The sequence below is a fragment of the Crocodylus siamensis genome, chromosome 9, assembly GCF_052110815.1.
Source record: "Crocodylus siamensis isolate JL-2025a chromosome 9, ASM5211081v1, whole genome shotgun sequence".
Classification (NCBI taxonomy): domain Eukaryota; kingdom Metazoa; phylum Chordata; order Crocodylia; family Crocodylidae; genus Crocodylus; species Crocodylus siamensis.
The window spans coordinates 49,109,339-49,128,705 of record NC_143403.1 but is presented as its reverse complement, the minus strand read 5'-3'; the positions used below and the strand labels follow the sequence as shown (position 1 = coordinate 49,128,705).

General features: G+C 41.9%; 1 protein-coding gene across 9 annotated transcripts in view; it reads left to right on the top strand.

Moving 5' to 3' along the window:
• The window catches only part of MTMR3 (myotubularin related protein 3), a 191,318-nt gene that overhangs the window by 88,803 nt on the left and 83,148 nt on the right, over positions 1-19,367 (top strand). For 5 of the 9 annotated variants that reach the window (XM_090062188.1, XM_090062187.1, XM_090062184.1 and 2 more), the window contains exons 5-7: positions 5,126-5,242; positions 9,422-9,454; positions 13,976-14,058. In XM_090062188.1, the coding sequence (XP_089918314.1) occupies positions 5,126-5,242; positions 9,422-9,454; positions 13,976-14,058 (233 nt within the window). The remainder of the gene's footprint in view (positions 1-5,125; positions 5,243-9,421; positions 9,455-13,975; positions 14,059-19,367) is intronic. The other 4 variants (XM_090062190.1, XM_090062189.1, XM_090062186.1 and 1 more) reach the window with 1 other exon arrangement.

Below are 19,367 nucleotides of genomic sequence, written 5' to 3'. Positions count from 1 at the left end.
CACCCCTGCTCTAGGTAGACACATCTGCTCCAGTTGAAAAGTTGTTTATTTGAGTTTAACTTGGTCTATTTCTAATTCATATAAACTGGGGTTTCTAACTTAACCTCAGTCAGATTTGTGACATCTTTAGTTAAACCAGTGCAACTTTTTGTTGGTGATAAATTTGTAGGTGTAATTTTCCCCAGTACCAGGTAAAAGAGTAGCAGCACACGTTTTCATGTTTATAAATTGATATAAATAAGGAGGCAGTTCAAAGTCCAGATTAGGTAAACATAGAAACTCAACATTGCAAATGAAAATTTAGCAGTTGAAGAACTGAAAGAAGCTCTCAACTTGCAGAATTTGTAGATGTTTTTACAAGTGTGATATTTCAGCTTCTTAGTAATAATACAGTAGGGTTTTTTGGTGGTTTTGAGGAGTTTGCTGTCTTGCAGTTAGATATTTGTAAATTGCCTTATGCTTACTGCCCATAATTCACTGACTTCTGTCAAATCTTGATAGTTTGGGTTTAGCTGTTTTTAATTACTAGTTCCTATTTGCACGTATTTCATTTCGGGCGCACGAGCACCCCTACACACATGATCAAACCTTGTTGGACAGCAGTGTCTGTTGGGCGTGGGCCTGTGCCCTGTGTGATCTCCAGAACTGAAGAGATAAAGGCTAGGCTGGCTGCAAACACTTCATTTCCTTCTTATCATCCATTAGTGGTGTCAGCATCTTTCTGTACTATGTGATTTGTTTTCTCTTGAGTTAGTGTCCTAATTCTAGTTAGTGTGGTTAGATGTATATAGCTAATAGACCCATTAACAAAGAAAAAGGTAGGGAAGGAGGGAGAGAAAAAGGTAGAAAGGAAAACATTTGGAATCCAGAAGGCACTGGAACTCCTTGGACATGGTGAGTTTGAAGTCTTGGATTTAAATTGGAGGCAGTTCTTTCCTTTCATGGCAGACAGTCTAAGTACTTCTGCTGTAGTGAAGATCATGTGCTATTCAAGTATTCTTTATACTGTTGCTCTTTCAAAAGGGCACAAAAAGCTGTGAGAATTTGCCTCAAACTTTTCCTCTTAGGTTATGGAAAAATGGTTAAATTGAAAAGGTTTAACTGTAGGTACAGATTACAGCAGAAGAGCTGACATGTAATAACTGTTCAGGTGCCTGCAATTTCCCTGTGGTAAATTAAAACAAAAGTGGGGCAATTTCGTTCTGTTTCTTTCAGGCATAAACTGCCACACTTTAGCTTTCACTTACTGCAGGATAATTGTGGGTTCAAGAACAGTTAGGGCTAAACCCTGTTTCCCTTTTTTGGTTGTTTATACACGTGCTTCATGGGTGGGGGAGACAGAGAACTTTAATTAGAGCAGCTCTGAGAGCCGCTCGAATTACCTGGAGTGTCTCATGTATCCGCATCCCCATGCTTAAAAATGGTAGCTGGGATGCTCTAAAGCTTGTCAAATGAGTTTTAGATAAAGCGCCTCTGCCACCATTTTTAATTATGAGGATGCTGATGCACAAGTTTCAGGAGGCTGCTGGAGTGTGGTAATTACCACTCTTCAGCAGACTTGATTAATTGAGTCTGTTCTGACTTGCTGCTCGTGTATAGATGCCCTTCCCTGTGTACCTAAATAACATGGGTGCAGTGGGATAATTGCAGTTTTTGGCACTGGGGTACAATTTTTGTTTCAATTATGGGTGTACAGATGTGCATGTGCCTATTGAACATACCTCAGTAGTGACTGGTGACACTAGTTTGCAACCTGGTGGTTACAGCACTTTGCTAAAAAGTAGGAAATGCGGATTCAAACTTACATGCTCAATAGGCATATTTGGGTGACCAGAGCCAAATCACAAATTTTGCAGCTGTGCACATGCCATTCAAGTGTTCAAAGAGGGGAAGGAAGAAACATCTCTCCCAGTGGGATGGTGATTCAGACTTTGGCTCAGCACCAAATAAATTTAAATTAGGAGGCAGTCCTGAGTCTGTATTGGGCCCCCTTGATGACTCAGTACTGAAGGGTCACAGAACCATTTTGGTGCCACTTAAGTTATCTACCTTCTAACTGGTACTGATGCATCAGATTCCAGGCTCCCAGTACTGAAGTACCTTGTCCTTAAGCATGTAGTACTTTCCTAGTAGCTTCTAGTTCTGACACTTTTTTAGCACTGTAACAGGGAGCCAGGGCTCTCATTACTCTAAGGGAGAAGCCAGAGCAGGGAAATCTGTAGCGGGAGTCAGGGAAGGGAAGAAAATTGCTCAGTATATTCTGGCTCCAAGGCAGTTGTTCCCAACCTTTTTTAGACCGTGGACCGGAAGTGACTGCGGACTGGCAAACTGCAGACCAGCATACTGCAAACTGGAAGTGACCAGCATGCTGCGGGTTGGCTGCTGGTCCGCAGTATGCCGGTCATTTCTCGATTTCCTGTCCAGCAGCCAACCCTTCACAGCCCAATACTGGACCATGGCCTGAGGGTTGGGAACCTCTGCCGCAGGGGAGTGAGCAGTCAGAGATCGATCGGCTGAGAATCCATACGGTTAGTCGTCCAGCAATAGGACAGTAAGGAAGCCAGAGTAGCAAAGTGGGACAGCTGTGCAGGGAATAGAGACCCACCTGACCCAAGAGGCACTGTTCTCTGCGGTGCTTATAACCATTCCTTTAGCAACCTGTTCCTTCTACTATCTGCCTGAAGGCTGCCTCTTTTTGGCTATATCTTTACCTAGAAAAATAGGAGACGGAAATCCTGCATAGGACCACCATGTACAGTATTCAGTAAAGGCAGGACAACATTAATACCTCACCCAGAGTTTTTGCTTAATGTCTAAAGTATTCATCTAAAAGGAGTCACTACTTGCCAGTTTTCTTTCCCTACCTTCATATTAGGCAAGAAGGTAACACTTCATACATTAGGTGTTGCCAAGTCTCTTTCCTCTTCTTTGAACAAAAGGAGATAATTCAGGAATTTTCACGTTTTCTGCCTTTTCTGACAAGTTGAAAGATCAAGCGTTGTATGGATAAAGGCTATCTCAATTATTTTCAACCTGTATTAGAACTAGCTATACGTCATTTCATTTGTGTTCCTCTACGTAGATCAGGAATCAGTCTTTCAGCTCAAGCAGCCTCTGCATTTTCCAAAATTTATGGAAGAACTATTTGAGTTTACTTGACACTTTCATCAAGTACTACTATTCTTCGGCAGTCTGCTTCAGATCCAGCACTTGCTTTTGTAGAGCTGTTTTTTAATAGTTGTTTCACTAGACTCCCAGCACCCACCAGCAGGTCATGAGATCTTTGGTTGTGAGTCATGAGTAGTATACATGTGGATAATCTCCTGATAAATAAAGGTTAAGTATGGGACAGTGCCTTTGTGCTTTCCACATGTATTCCATGGCCTGCTATCCTGCTTTGCTTTTGGGGGTTCTATATGACCTAGATGCTATTTTAATGAAGGAACTGAAGGACCTTTGTGGCTCCCCTGTATATTATGGACAGGTTTGTCCTCTACCCCCTCCTGGAAAATGATGACTCTTGGGTTGACATGGGGGACAAGCCTGTCTTGGTTAACGGACAGGTCCTGAACCTCAAATAGTATCTCTCAGGCAACAGGCTACCTAAATCCTATTCTTACTGAGGCAGTAGCCCTTGCAATGGACTCGGATGCAAGCTGTGTCCCCTCATCAGTTTATACCATGTTGCCACTAGATCACATAACACAGATCCAAGTTTTGTTCACTTCCTCCCCTACTGATGTCATATATGCCATCACCAGCTTACAATGTCCCTCTGTATATTAATGTGAAAGAATGAGGGGACACTGATCTTGCATCAAGTCCAAAAACACACGAGAGCCTGTGGCAGAACACTTAAACCTTCCTGGACATTTCATAGCTGTCCTCTTAAAACTGTGGAACTTTAAAAACTGACGTGAATGTGAAATTGCAAAACAAGAAATCAGCCATAAACTGGACGCCTTAATAGGGACTATCGAGTCTTAGCCCATTACCTGAGTAACAAGGCATGCTAATACCTTGTATAAGCTTTTGTGTGACTACTTTATCTTTATGGGTTTATTACTTTGTTTGCCTCTCCCAGCACTTTTTTCCCTCCTTCCCTTCCCTGTCTTTTGTATTAAAATCACTCTTTCTGTTTGTTAGACTGTTCTGTGCATGTCCTTTCACAGCATCTAGTGAAGTGAGCTTTGGCTTATGAAAGTGTATACATCTCTAATTTAGTTAGTCTGTAAGGTGCATTTCTACCCTGCTTTCTGCCTCAATTCACAAAAGTTAGGTAGGGTTGCCTTGAGTCTAAGAAGGTTGAGAACCACTGACCTAGAACCTTTGTCTCCTACTTACTGGTGCTGTAATTGCAAAACTAGTGGGAAAAGGTACCACTACAGTGACAGCTTCCAGGAACAGTAGGAGGTATAAGAAATTGCAAATAAATACAAGTGCTTAATTCTCAGCCTGAGTAAGGTGCCCAAACTCATTACAGGGGACAGGCATGCAAGCACACCCCGGAAATTAGTGCTTCCTATTGACTACCTTTTTTAAAATCATCTTCAGAATCACATACCTCTCCCAGCTCTCTGTATAAAGGACCTTGGGCACTAAATTGGATTGCTGTTAGATCAAGATGCTTACACAGTAAGTTTTGGAATATCTTAATATAGGTATTTCTGAAACCAAACCGATTTATTTGCTAGTGCTCAAAAAGAAATGAAATATATCTCTTAGCTCTGTTGGCTCTGTAGGGTTAACAAAAATAATATTTCTGTGGCCTGATGTAAGTAGCTATGATTGCAAATATACAAGAAGTAGCAAGTAGCTTACTTTTCCAAGCAGAACTTTGTCTTAAGTTATACCAGAACTATTTTTTTTTTTTAAGACCTGATAGAATTTTGCTCAGACTTTCTGGAATAATTCACCTTGGGCTGAGAATAAGGAGAGAAATTTTCAGTTGCAAAGGGAAACATTGTGAGAAAGTTAGGAAGGCTACAGAGGATATCTGGACAAAATCTAACCCGTGATTCTCGCTCTCAGCTGCCACTTTTTGGGCATCTGCCTGAGCTGTTTGAGTGGACCTATACAAGGACATGCACATGATTTCTAAAAGGTTTTTCCTTCCGTTTTGAAGGTCCCCTTCATTGAGCTTCATGGTGAGAGCACAGAGTACGTGGGACGAGCAGAAGATGCCATCATTGCACTTTCTAATTACAGACTTCACATCAAGTTCAAGGAGTCTGTTGTGAATGTAAGTGTCATTCATGCTATTGCTAAGATACTGTTGTGGAAAAATACATGGAGATTTTAGGGTTAGGTTAGTAGCTACAGCTAGAACTCTAAATAAATAAAAAAAAATTTAGCGTTCTAGCTGTAGGAGATAATTTAGGGGAGACTTTTCCTTTTAAGCAGAATTATTCACCCTATATGCTTTTAAAAAGGATAACAAATGCACACTTTCTGTTATCTTAAAACTAACAGACACATTTTTCTACTATTTTAAGGCTGCAAAAAAAATAAAGCAAAACACTTAAATACAAAAAACAAACATTTTTTTTCTATTTTTACTGTAACATACAAAGCCAACAATTTTCCACTGAACTGTCACAATCATCTTACAACTTGCAGTTTAATTTAACTAAAATTTAAAACATCTATTTTATTTAATTCCACAATACAGACATTCAAAATTGGATTCAGATGCAAGAATTCAGGATGAAGTATATTGTGAATCTTCTGTTCAGGGTACTTGATGGAAGGGGTAAAAAGAGCATAGGTGTTGGGAGGTCTCTCTCTATACTTAGGCACCTGAATAAGGAGCTTGATCTTCTGTTGTGCTGAGCAACAGTTTTTGTTGCAACCAATAAAACTGTGTATTGGAATTCATAAGTACTTACAGAATATGTTAGAGCAGGGGTGGGCAAAATGTGGCCCACCAGGCCATTCTATCCGGCCCGTAGGGCCCCTAAAAAGTTAAGAAAATCAATATCTGTCTGCTCCTGGCTGCCTGTCAAGTGGCCCTCGATAGCTTGCCAAAACTGAGTAAGCAGCCCTCCACCTGAAATAATTGCCTACCCTTGTGTTGGAGCCTAACTAAAGGCACCCAGCTTTGAAAATGTTGTACTGCAAGCCTTGCTACGAATAAAATCAAGTACAAAGTCTTGACATTGTCATACATGTTAAGCAGTTTTCTGGGATGATAACTGTAATGCTGGCAGTAATCCATGCAGTCTGATAAAACCAGCAAAATAATTCCAGAATATTAGTATTTTTTTCTGATGACTAATTTATCAGGTACCTCTTTATTGCAGGGCATTTACTGAAGTTAACTGGCTGAAGTTCATGGTATTGACTGCTGTCAGCTAATTATTAATCCTTGGGGAATGTCCATTGCTGACTTAGTTGTAGAGCAGCACAGACAGTACGTTTTACATTCTTATCCCAGAATTGACAGAAACAGAGGTATTCAAATATAATTTTGACAGGTGCCCTCTACTTATAGATTCATAGTCAGTTGGGCTGGAAGGGACCTCAGAAGATCATAGAGTCCAGCCCCCTGCCCCAGGGGCAGGAAGTCAGCAGGGATCATAGGATCCCAGCAAGATAATCATAGGATTCCAGCAAGATAAGATTATATTTAATTGTAGGACATATAATGTGGTGATTTGGGATATCAGTCTTATTTTTTATTTTGTCTCCCATCATGAGACCTGTAAATTGCCTCTGGAATTGTAATTTAAGGGCCAGATCTTCAGCTATGGGACATACAAGGCAGATGGTACATGAGTGTTTTGTGTGCACACGTGCAAATAAAAGTGGTATGATGTTAATCTTTTACTTTTTCGATCCTGGAGCTAATCTTCTGGATATAAATTCAGAGCAGCTTTCAGACTGGTTTAAATTACTGCAGCTGTTACTGCAATCCCAGTATTGCTGCCTGAGATCAGCAGTTCATAGAAGAGCCTCACCTACATCCTGTTTATTGCAGCCGTACTGCCTTGTCCACCCTGCTGACAGCAAAAAATGGTGTGGTCTGGGACTTGCATCTCAGAAGATTACCTTGCAGCAGATCATAGGTTGGCATCTTAAGGCCCACAGGTCAGATAAGGCCAGTGAAGTCCATGGGGCCGTGGGAATATCAGTGGCATTCAGCTCATCCTGGCACATCCCTCTGCATCGTGCCACCAATCTCTTCCTCAGCCCTCCTTACTACTCTCTTATTCCCTGTGGCAGGTGCTGCTTAGCTGTGCTGCCTTACTTGCCCTGTCCATTGCTGCTGGGGACAAGAACTGGCAGTGGAGGCAATGGCATGCAAAAGGATGCAGCTTGGATGCTGCCAAGGGAAGGAGTAGCCAATGGTGGCAGAGGAGATTGGTGGCCTGCAGTGGCAACTGAGTCACAAGTGGCATCCCACCATTTATAAAAGGTTGCTGCTCCCTGAACTAGATGATCATCTTGGGTCTTCTTTTCTTGTTGTATGGCTTGGGATGTATAGCACATATTCAGTGAGCTCTCTAAGCTCACCAGTTTATCAGTGCAGCTGAGGCTGAAGCCTGGTTGTATGGCTTCAGAACCCAGGGGATGAATGCCACTCACCTCCCCATCCTCTTGCCTGCCACTGAATGTGGTAGGAGAAAAGTGGGGGTAAGCAATAGTGGCATCCATCTCCTGAATTCCAGTCTTGCCAGTGTAGGTTCTGGCCTCAGCTGTGCATTGCACAACAAAAGGGGTGTACCTCCATCTACCCCTGTATGGCTTGATTTTACCACATGGTGATACAAAATAGCTCCTCTGCATGGAAGAGTCTAGCTCAGAATTTTACCAAAGATTGCAAATATCTAACACCAGTTGATATTCTTTCCATTAAAAAAAAAAAAAAAAAAAGGATTCAAGTGCCCTTTGATTTTTAAAAAAATCATTTTTTAGTGAAAAACACATTTTTATAGACAATGTCAAACATTTCTTTAAATTAAATGTTGGGTCTGGTTGGTTCATGGCACTGATAATAAGAAATAATCCTTTCACTTCTAGTTCACCATTTGAATTCCAACATAACATCTGAAAATAATTAGTAACGGAAAGCTATTTTGTGTCATGCAAAATGATGGGTGGTCTGGCCATTTCCTAGTAGATTGCTCTACATATTATTAAAAACATTACCATGGTCTGACACCAATTTACAGTCTCAGCAAAAGAGCCTATAGTTGAAACCCTAGAGCTTAAAGAACACATAGAAACATAAAAATGTTCATAAAAATGGCCAGTGAATCAGGATTGGGGTACCTCATGAAAAGTATGTGAATGCTTTTGCCACCCCTACCTTCCTGTGAATAAAAATATTTCATTTTTCAAGGGAAGTCAATTTAGCAGTTTTGTTTCATTGAAAGGAAAACTTTAAATATTACTGAACATTTTTTGGTTATAATCAGCAATCGGTATGTAAACTTACAATGGTGTTTCCACATATATTTTGCCTCAATGACAATTATATCTGATCTGTTCAGTGCACAAGTTACAAGTTTTATGCCCTCAGAACTGGAAATTCTACCTGATACGTCAGGTGATGATAGTTCTGTTTCATGTATCCTCAGTAAGCATAAGGATTCGGACGAAATCTATCATTATATATAAGAGGTAGAATAGAATACAGCTTGTTCTCCTGCAACAGTATTTTGTCTTCACTACTAGCTTGAATGTATGCTTGTTTGTATCTTTACTTTGGTTTGGCAGGACATGGAGGACCTATGAGGGATAAAAAATATATGAAGTAATTAAGTGCCATTTTTACAGTGTTGTAATTTGGAATAACACTTCAGCCACAGCTGCGCACAATTGATGTTTCAGTAACTTAAACATATACTGAGTACTGTTGATCCAACTTACCTCAATTCTTTCCTATCACTTTCATGGCAAGGAAGAATTTAAAGAAGTGATTACCTGTAACAAAAAAGAAAACCCTTTTCATAACTTGTAGAGGTTTATTAAGTTGTTAACTATATTTTAATTGTATTGAGTGTGCTGTATATTTTAACTTGTGTAAGAATTAGTGTCCTAAATGAGATGTTAGTACGCTGAACAAGCTAACAACCTGCCCACCCCATTGAAGAGGGATATTGTGTGTAAGGAAAGAAGATCTCTTGCATAAGTACCTTCTTATAGTGTGTTATGTTGGATGCAGTATTTTGTAATGGAATGAATTCCAGAGCCTAATTCTGCAGCTGCTTCAGGCAAGCAATTTTTATTGAAGTAAGTGGGAGCTGTTCCCAGCAGCAGCCATAGAACTGGGCTTCCTGAGAATGCAATACGCATGTCAATTACTTGCACTTCAGCAAGGGCAACTGTGTGAAGGAGATGGAATCCAGTTAAAAAATGCCCAATTCCAGTCTTTGGTTTTTTATCTTAACCTTGTTTTTTGTTTGCAATTTAATAGACTGTCTGTCAATCCGATGCTTGTGAAATCTCAGTAAGTAGCACAATGCTGCTAGATCACTTGCTGCACCTGTGCTTGGAACAAAACAGAGTGTTGATGATGCTCACCTTGCAACACAGCATAAAATGGCTGTACGCATGAGTCCTTTCACTGGATAAATCAATAGTTTAGCATAGCAGTAGGAACATGGTGGTTTAAGTGGAAAAAGAAAAGACCCAACAGACCATGCATAAGCTGATGGAATTGTGACTTTCAAAAGTGTTGACTTAAATTCATCCAAGGGATCATTTCTAAATCCAACAATAATACTTTGAGTGCACATCTGAACTTGAATTCCCAGGCCAATCTCTCTTGATTGGCTCTTAAGGAAAGAATTGAACTACGGCAGCTGGGAACTGTTTCTTTCTCACTGTTTTTTCCTCCTGTAACCTAGTTTGCCTAGTTTGTTGTAGAGGAGTATAATTTCAGTGTACTTAGGGAACCAAAACTTGCATTTAACCTCTTCCAAATGGCTTTTCCATATATAGTAGATTTGGGGGATAGAGCAAGAGAAAAGTCATAATGGAAAGATGGGAAATGTTTTGTAGCTTTAATTATTGTCTAAGTCTGTGTGAGCTTTCCCTCACTTGACCTTTACTTGAAAGTTGGTTCAGTTGGTGTCTTCAAATTTTCTTATCCTACTTACATATCACCATTTGGTTTCCCAAGAGAGAACTCCTACAATGCCATTAAACCAAAGCCAGCTTCAGAAACTCAAGAGAAATAACTGTTTAATTTGAAAATGGTCACTAGAGTTCTAAAATATTGTCAGTGTTTAAAAGAAGATAAACAGAAACAACAAGAGCATGATGCTGCAGTGCCTTTTGCAAACAATATTGTTGGCCTTTGGTATCAATGCATGTTTACTTTAAAGAAAAATAAAAATGATTGCATCTCCACTGCTTTATTTAGCTAGATATCATTGTATAGTGAACTGCCTGCTTATATAACTGATGGCTCTTTGAAGAGGAGACTAACCTCATTGAGTGTGTCTGATTTGCTGTGTGCTTCAGCATGAAAAAAAACTTGATGGAAATGGAAGGTCATCTTCAGGAAAGAATGGGAGAATGAGGAAAGATAATTTGGCATGGAACAGTTTTCTAGGAAAAAGAATATAGGAGATGGGGAAAGGGGATTGAAAAGTAGATCTAGGTGGAAGAGAACTAGAAGATAGATTATAGAGAAAGAGAAGAAGATGAGTGATATAAAGGGCTGCTTGAAAGAACAGATGCCAGATTGCATAGAAAAATATTGGGAGATCAATGTTAAAACTAAAGATTGTTGAGGGAAGAGCGTGGCTGCTGAAGAAAGGGTGAGTTGGAGAGGGGTAGAACAGAAGGATGGCCTTGAAATAGGTGACAGATACTGTAGAGCTACTCTCAGAAGCAGAGGAAGGAGGAATTGTGGGTAAGGAGAGTATTGAGAGTAGGAGAGGGAATGGGATGTAGTACAGGGACGCAGTAACTTGTCTATTCTAGATGGGGTTTGGAAGGAAGGTCTTGAAAGAAGGGAGGAACAGGAGCTGAGAAGAACTGAAAAGAAATCACCTGACTAAACTCTTTCATTCAAGGAAATGATTTCTTCTTTGCCATAGTGCCATATAGGTTTATGGTACCTTATGAGTAATTTATTGTAAATGAGGCTAATTTGGAAGGAAGGACTTTAAAAAACAACTCCATTGCACATTCACATTATTCTCATAATTTATTAAATGTAATTTTCAGGAGAACCTTTCTGGCCTGCATGTTTAAATCAGGGGGAGAATAAGTGGAAAAGATCATTATTTTAAGCAAGAGAAACAGCTGTGGCAACAATACAAATTATCTATCTATCATTCTTATCTGACCTCCATTACTATCATACCTGAGCCCTTCCCAGTCTTAAAGTACTTCACAACCCCCATCCAAGAAAGAGGTTTGTTTTTCCCATTTTAGATAGGAAACTGAGAGAGATTAAGGACTAGATGAACTTTAATCCATAAGGTAAACTCTGTGACACCTCAGTACTACAGTGCCAGACTTTTAGGTAGTGCCCCAGAGTGGAATCTAGAACCCAGTGTTTAACACTTAGGTGCCCTATAAAATAAATAAGAAGGGCAATTCAAAAAATCCACGTGCTGCCTGAGGAGCTGGCCAGAGCTAGCCAGAATGAAATGATAATTTCAGCAGTACCTCTGAACTCCTTCCTTCTCGGAAATAGAGGCACCTGAGTCAGCCCTATGACTATTGAATGTAAAATATGTAAAACATAAGACAGGAACCAAAAACACTTCCTTCCCAGCTCAGTGCCCTAGCAGTTAGGATTCAGCATCAGATTCCTGCCTGAGCTCCCCTTTTCTCTCCCAACTAATCTGTTATTCTTTGTTGCATAATAGCATAGCTTCAGCAGGAGGGATGGAGAAGATTCCCACCCAGGCTAGCTTATATTGTGTTTGGGGAGGTTGGTGTTGTAAGCTCAAACTCTTTGGCTAAGGAAGACATTGAACCCCAGCCTCCTACTTGCTGGGTGAGTCTAACTAATAAGTTTTATGTAATGGTTAAGCACCATTACAAGTATTTTAAAAAGAAAGGCACCAAGGCTGCTTTTTTGGTGGGTTTCAGTCCCTATAGTGTGTATTATGTGTGCTTGGAGGGTGGCTGCTGTATTAGGTTGCTCAGGAAACTTGAATAAAGAACTGCTGAATACCTGTATCTCAGTTGGTCTTAAGCCTTAGTCAAGTGCCAAGCTGCTTAGACTGGGGCAGTTGTGGATATATGCAGAAGCTTCTTGGCCTCTTCTGGGCTCATATCAAGCATAGTCCTATGCTTGTCTGGCAAGGGAAACACCGTGACCACTGAGGCGGTCTTCCTAGTCTCACCCGGGGAAGACCGCTCTCCTGGCACAGGGATAGTACCTGCCAAGGTAATGTATAGTGAACCTCTCACTTAGCTGCTGGAGTGGGAAGGTCTTGACTTTATGCCCACTTTATGGAAAGGCGAGACTCCTCCCTAGCTTGCTCCTGTGGCCTTATGGCTGAGGGCAAGCAAAACTTCTTGGGGGGCATCTGAACCCCAAGCCTCCAGGCTTGGGCTTGGGCCTGCAAGTAGGATGCCCACCAAAGGTTTTGGAAAAATTTGAAGCCCCAGATGGGGGTGGAGGATGTTTGCCGGTAGTAAGGCCACTTATGGTTCTGGACTGACTCACGGATTTGGAATTTGTTTTGGCTAATTTGGCTTGGAATACGGAAAATTTAATTTAAAAAAATGTGCAGAAGCAGAACCCTTTACACCTACTGAACTTTCAAATCAAGACGGAGGTGCCTTAGGAATTTAGCTGCCTCAAAGGTTACGCAGTAGCTGAGCTGGGTTTTTAGGATCAGAATTTTGGATATAAGTTTTTGAGTTCCATGTAAGTCCTGCTTTAGATGCTGTAAGTCCTTAATTGGATCTGTCTCTAAATAAGTTGCACTAGGTCACCTAGGAAACCTGTGGCAGGGCAAGGAATTAAATTCAGGTCTCTCCCAAGCCCTAGGTTAACACCCTAATGACTGGACCATCCATCTCTTATGAGGTGAAAATAATAGGGCATTTTAAAGTTTCACTCACAAGCTTTCCATTCAGAGATCTCAGTGGGGGACATCTGATTGCTTTCCTGTAATATTTCATATACTTTTATGTATTTTAATATAATTTTATTATTCTTCAAGTTTGTTTGTTAAATTCCTTAATTGCATTTTGTATCTAGGCAATTGTATACTGAACAGTTGAACACTAGCATTTATCCACAGTTTGTAGTTGAGATGGAAAGCATGTGGCTATCCTAAGAAAGATCCCAAATTATTAGGCTGGTCTAAATGGAGCCCTAATATTTTCATCCTGTGCTCTCTTATTTTCCATCTTTACATCTTGCACACTTTATCCTATCAAGCTGCTGCTTGTTATGTACAAAATAATGCTACAAGCTAATGTTACTTCAAAATTTAGCATACTTAAGCAAGGGTCTTGAGGCTAATCTCATAAAGACCCAGTGATTGTTCTTTAAAAATAATATGGAGTACTTTACATACAACAAGCATCTAGAACATAGCTGCCTATTAAAGGGACTTGCCACTCTAACACCAATTTGCATTTCAATTTTCAGCACCCGGGTTTATATTTATAGTCCCTAAAGCCCCAAGCAAAGGACCAATATGAAGGAAACAAGTTATTTCCTTAAGAATGGAGCTTGTGGCTTTCTTTTCTTATCTTTGCCTACGCACATGTTCCCTCTCCTTCAGTGTTCTCCATGATATAACGTGGTTTCAGCTGTTTTCATGTGAACTTATACGGTTCTTTGGCTGAAGAAAAAATGGAGTGAAGAATTTAGCTCTATTTATAGAGTAGTTCACTACCTCATTGCTGTAGAAGTTATGTTTATAGGTCTCTCTCTCTGTCTTCTCTTTTCATATAGGCCTCTAATAAACATTTGTGGGACATGCTAAAAAACGACATGGTCAGTACTTCTTGGAATAAATTCATTTAATCTTTTTAATTACAGGTTCCATTACAGCTTATAGAAAATGTTGAATGCCGGGATATCTTTCAGCTTCATTTGACTTGCAAAGACTGCAAAGTTATCAGGTATGTGCAGACTGTTCTGTAAGATGGAAAGGTAACTTCATCCCAGAGAAAATGAAATCTAAGTATGAGGTAACCCTGCATTTCCACAAGCTGTGGATGGCTGTGACATTTTATGGAAAATATTTCCTTCCATTTTTGCATACATTTTTTCAGAGAAAGATTGTCTTCTGTGTATTGTAGCTGGACATTTTTTAAAGAAGGGTAGGTATTGGGTCTGCATTCCTCTTTGTTACGGTTCAGAATAGTGGAAGTTATTTCTTTATAGACGTCTTTCTAGTGCTGGAAACTGAACAGACCTTGGGTAGCAGAGATTTTGTAACCCTATTTGGCAATACATGTTTTCAATTATTTTGAAATCAATTTCACTCTTATTTCATTCATTAGTAAGAAGGGAACATATCTCTTTATTCAAACATTTGCTGGCAATACATTTTTACAATAGAATGAAGTCCAGCCCTACTGGAGAAGATTCAATATGTAAACTGTTTCCTAATATATAGCATTGTGATGGGGACTAATTTGATTTCATAGGTCATGCTTTGTTGTTCAGTTTGATTTTATAGGTCTTAGTTTGTTGTTCAACCTGTATTAAATATCTAAAAAATGGAGTGGATGCATGGCACAGCCCTGCAACATGGGAAATTACTTAAACCCAGGGTAAAGTTCCCCCTTGAAAAAGGTGTAGTAACTTTACTATGTGGGAAAATTACTATGTAGGAGGTGTCCTGTGTCTGCTCTTCTACTCATTTTCATCCCAGGGTAGACCTTTGCTGGCTTCCCTGCCACCTAATGGTCAGGTACTGTAATACCACCTACAGCAGGCAGATAGCTTTATACTATGGAAAGATGTTGCACTGAAGCACTTCAAATATAGTTGTACTTTGAAGTGCTTCAAAAATTGAGGACTTCGTATGTACACAGACTTACAGCATGGAACTGCATCCTTCTGACTGGAACGCTTCAGAATTGCCATTGCTCCATGCAGTGTCACACACTGTGGTTTCACTCCCCTGCCAGAGCTGAGCCAACTGTCAGCGAGTACTTTCCCACATACTCACCTCCACTCCTCTGGAGTGGCCTTCTCCTCTCCAAAATCAGCAGTGGCCACTTCAGGAGATTGGAGGCAGAACAGACAGAAGAACATTTAGGGTGTTGACAGATAAAAGTCCCAAAAAGCCCTGCTGAAGCACACAATCTACATAGAAGTTGACCTGGATCTCTTCAGCCTCCACAAGAGAAGACTGAGAAGTGATCTTGTGGCTGCTGACAAATTCATTAGGGCCCCAGGCACAGCAAAGTATAGGAGATGCTCTGTTTACCAGGGCATCCCTTTGAGTAACTTGGAACCACGGCCGCAAACTGATGGAGAGCTATTTAGGTTAGACATTAGGAAGAACTTCTTTACAGTAAGGGTTGCCAGAATCTAGAATGGGCTTCCAAGGGAGGCAGTGATCCCCACTACTTTGGAGGTCTTTAAGAGGAGGCTAGACATGCACTTGGCTGGGGTCATCTCACCGTTTGATCTGACCCAAACATGTATGAATCTGTGAATGAAAGTTTGACAAGCTGGGTCAAACTAATGCAATGCCTCTTCTGTGGCAGGGTACCAACCTTAAAGTAAAGCATTGTTTTGTTTTGGTTTTTTTCACACATCTGTAAGCAGCCTTATTGATGATCTGCTCCATTTTCCCTCCCTCCCCTTTTGCACAGGGGTCAGAGCAGAGCACTGTGGCATACTGGAGGACTGAGACCTCCCTGTCACACTCCATAGAGCTTGCACATGTAACAGGAAGTGCTTACTTTTGAAGTGCTTCCAAGCAGTAGCTGTCTCCTCCAAGATTATTTTGGATCACTTTTGTCACTTTCAGAGTGCTTCAAAGAATGTATGCATTTGTCCCCTCACTCTTTGAAGCACTTCAAAGGTAATTGAAGCATTTCAAATGTCGCGTGTCTCCACTCTTAAACAGCTAGTTGTTTATCATAGATTCATAGATGTTAGGGTTGGAAGGAACCTCAATAGATCATCGAGTCCGACCCCCTGCATAGACAGGAAAGAGTGCTGGGTCCAGATGACCCCAGCCAGATGCCCATCCAACCTCCTCTTGAAGACCCCCAGGGTAGGGGAGAACACCACCTCCCTTGGGAGCCCATTCCAGACCTTGACCACTCTAACTGTGAAGAAGTTCCTCCTAATGTCCAGTCTAAATCTGCTCTCTGCTAGCTTATGGCCATTATTTCTTGTGACCCCCAGGGGGCCTTGGTGAGTAGAGCCACACCAATTCCCTTCTGTGCCCACGTGATGAATTTATAGGCAGCCACAAGGTTGCCTCTCAGCCTTCTCTTGCGGAGGCTGAAGAGGTCCAGGTGCCTTAGTCTCTCCTCATGGGGCTTGGCCTGCAAGCCATTAACCATACGAGCAGCCCTTCTCTGGACCCTCTCCAGGTTATCCACATCCCTCTTATTCCGACTGCGGTCTGACCAGTACCCAATGGAGGGGAAGTATCACCTCCTTGGTTCTGTTTGTCATGCATCTGCTGATGCACGATAAAGTGCAGTTAGCTTTTCTGATGACTTCATCACACTGACAACTCATGTCCATCTTGGAGTCTGCTAGGACTCCAAGATCCCTTTCCGCTTCCGTGCTGCCGAGCAGGTCATTTCCTAGGCAATAGGTGTGCTGGACATTTTTCCTCCCTAGGTGCGGCACTTCGCATTTCTCCTTGTTAAATTGCATTCTGTTGTTTTCTGCCCATTTGTCCAACCTGTTCAGGTCTGCCTGTCCAGGTCCCTGCCCTCTGGTGCATCCACTTCTCCCCACAGTTTTGTATCATCCACAAACTTGGACAGAGTACACTTCACTCCCTTGTCCACATCACTGATGAAGACATTGAAGAGTACCGGTCCAAGGACCTAGCCCTGTGGGACCCCACTACCCACTCCCTTCCAGGTTGATACCAACCCATCCATTACCACTGTCTGGGTACGACCCTCTAGCCAATTTGCCACCCACCAGACTGTGTAATCATCCAAGTCACAGCCTCTTAACTTGTTCACCAGTATGGGGTGGGATAATGTATCGAAGGCCTTCCTGAAGTCTAAGTAAATGATATCATCCCCTACTCCTGTGTCGAGGTGTCTTGTAACCTGGTCATAAAAAGAGACTAGATTAGTCAGGCATGATCTACCTGCTACGAACCCATGCTGGCTTCCCCTCAGCATAGTTTTTCCTGCTGGGCTCTCACATATATGAGCCTTAATAATCTTTTCAAAGACTTTTCCAAGGATGGAGGTGAGATTGACTGGCCTATAGTTGCCTGGATCCTCCTTCCTCCCCTTCTTGAAAATAGGGACCACACTGACCCTTTTCTAGTCCTCCAGGACCTGTCCTGTGCTCCACGAGTGCGCAAATATTCTTGCCAGTGGCTGTGCAATGATATCAGTCAGTGCCTTCAGTACCCTCAGATGGAGCTCATCCGGGCCTGCTGACTTAAGCGCATCCAGTCCTTCCACGTGACTCTGCAACATCCCAGGGTCAATGCTTGGTAGTCTGGCTCCCAGCTGTTGCCTCTCTACAATCCCATTGTGAGACTTGTTATCTGTTTCTTAACATGGAGTAAATTTATTGTAGTGAAAATACAGGGTAAATTAAATTATGTATTTGTCATGGGAAAGATCATCTTTATTTGGAATTTTAATGTTGAAATTGAAATAACATTCTTGTAAAACTGGTATTAAATTATTTCAGAGTGTAAACATTTCAGAACTCAGAAAGCAAATTTAAAGGTATTAATTAATTTAGTAGAGACATGCTGTTGATATCAATGAATGCAGTTAAAATTTAATCTGCATAGAAGAGAGACCCCAAGAAAATGCTAACTCCTGTACTTTGGGACCGTCATAGACACTGTGTTTTAAGGTGTAGATACCATATTAACAAAGTGATTACACATAAAAATAAGTGTAAGCATCTTAGAAATTTGTCCAAGTGATATAATCAAGAATGTGAGCAAACTATAGTTCACTGTGCTTGTTTCGGGCATTACTGCATAATGCGAAGGTAACTGCTTGGAAAAGGCTTGCTGCTGTTGTGAATTTGAGATGCTGTTTGGCAGGCTAGTGTCTCCTGTGGACAGGACCTGCTTGTTAATTTTCACGTGCTGTTTCTGTTCTGCTGTCATAGTGACAAAAAGCTCAATGACAAAAATATTTTTTTAAGCTTCCACTGAAGTAAAATACAAATAAGGGAAGAAACAGCTTAGGATGTGAGGGAGGGAGAGAAAACTAGGGCTTCAGACACCAGGGTTTGTCCATGTTGGCTTCAAGTAAGTACATTTGTCAGAGGGAGGATTTCCCCATGTTCAATCAGAAAATGTATTACTGTTTGCGGGGCTGAAGAAGGCCAGCTCAAAGGAAGTGGCTACACCATTTTTTGGAAAGGAAGGGCATCTGAAAAGAAGCATATTCACTGGGTTGGCTTTGCCATAAAGAACAAGATTGTCAGCCAGCTTTCAGAACTCCCTGTGGACTTTAACGAATGCCTTGTTACTCTTGCCTCAAGCTAAGTAACAACCTGTATACTACAGTCATAATCAGCAGGGATCCAGGTTTTCCCTGATTAAAAAAAAATTGCAAATTCTCTGATAAAGCCCCCCAAATCCATTTTTAAAATGAAAGCCCCCCCCCCCGAGCCCTGCTTGTGCCCCTCGCTCCCCCATCCCCCAACCACCTCCTGGCCTTCCTTGTACCCCTCACTCCTCCCCTCCATTCAACACCCCCAGCCCTGCTCCTGTCCCTTACTTCCCTTCACAATCCCCCAACCCTGCTGGTGCCTCTCGCCCCCCACCCACAGTTCCTGCTTCCCCAGCCCTGCCAGAGGGGGATCCCAGCTGCCAGGGCTGTGGGACCAGGGACCCAAGTTCACAGCCCCCTGCCCTTGGCAGGAGGCAGTAGCTGCTGCAGCAGAGCGGAGCCCAGCTCCTACCCCTGCTGCCTGTCTGCTGTGGGCTATGGGGGGCTCTGCTCCCCACTGTGATGTGCACTCCCGGGAGCATGGGGGACCCATGCCCCCACATCTGTGTGTGGGGCAGGGTCTGTGCACTGCCCGTTTCAGGCTTCCGCTCCCTGCCATGCTTCCCTCCCCTGGGGCCTCTGCAGCCCATTGTGTATGACTCAGCATGCAGAGAAGAGCAGAACCATGCAAGAAGCTGCCTGCGACTGTGAAGGTCCCAAGCACCAGGCACTGCCTGGCTGGGCACCCCCAAACTAGCTCAACTCTCTTCTTCCCTGTGGGCAGCAGCAGCTTCCCAGGG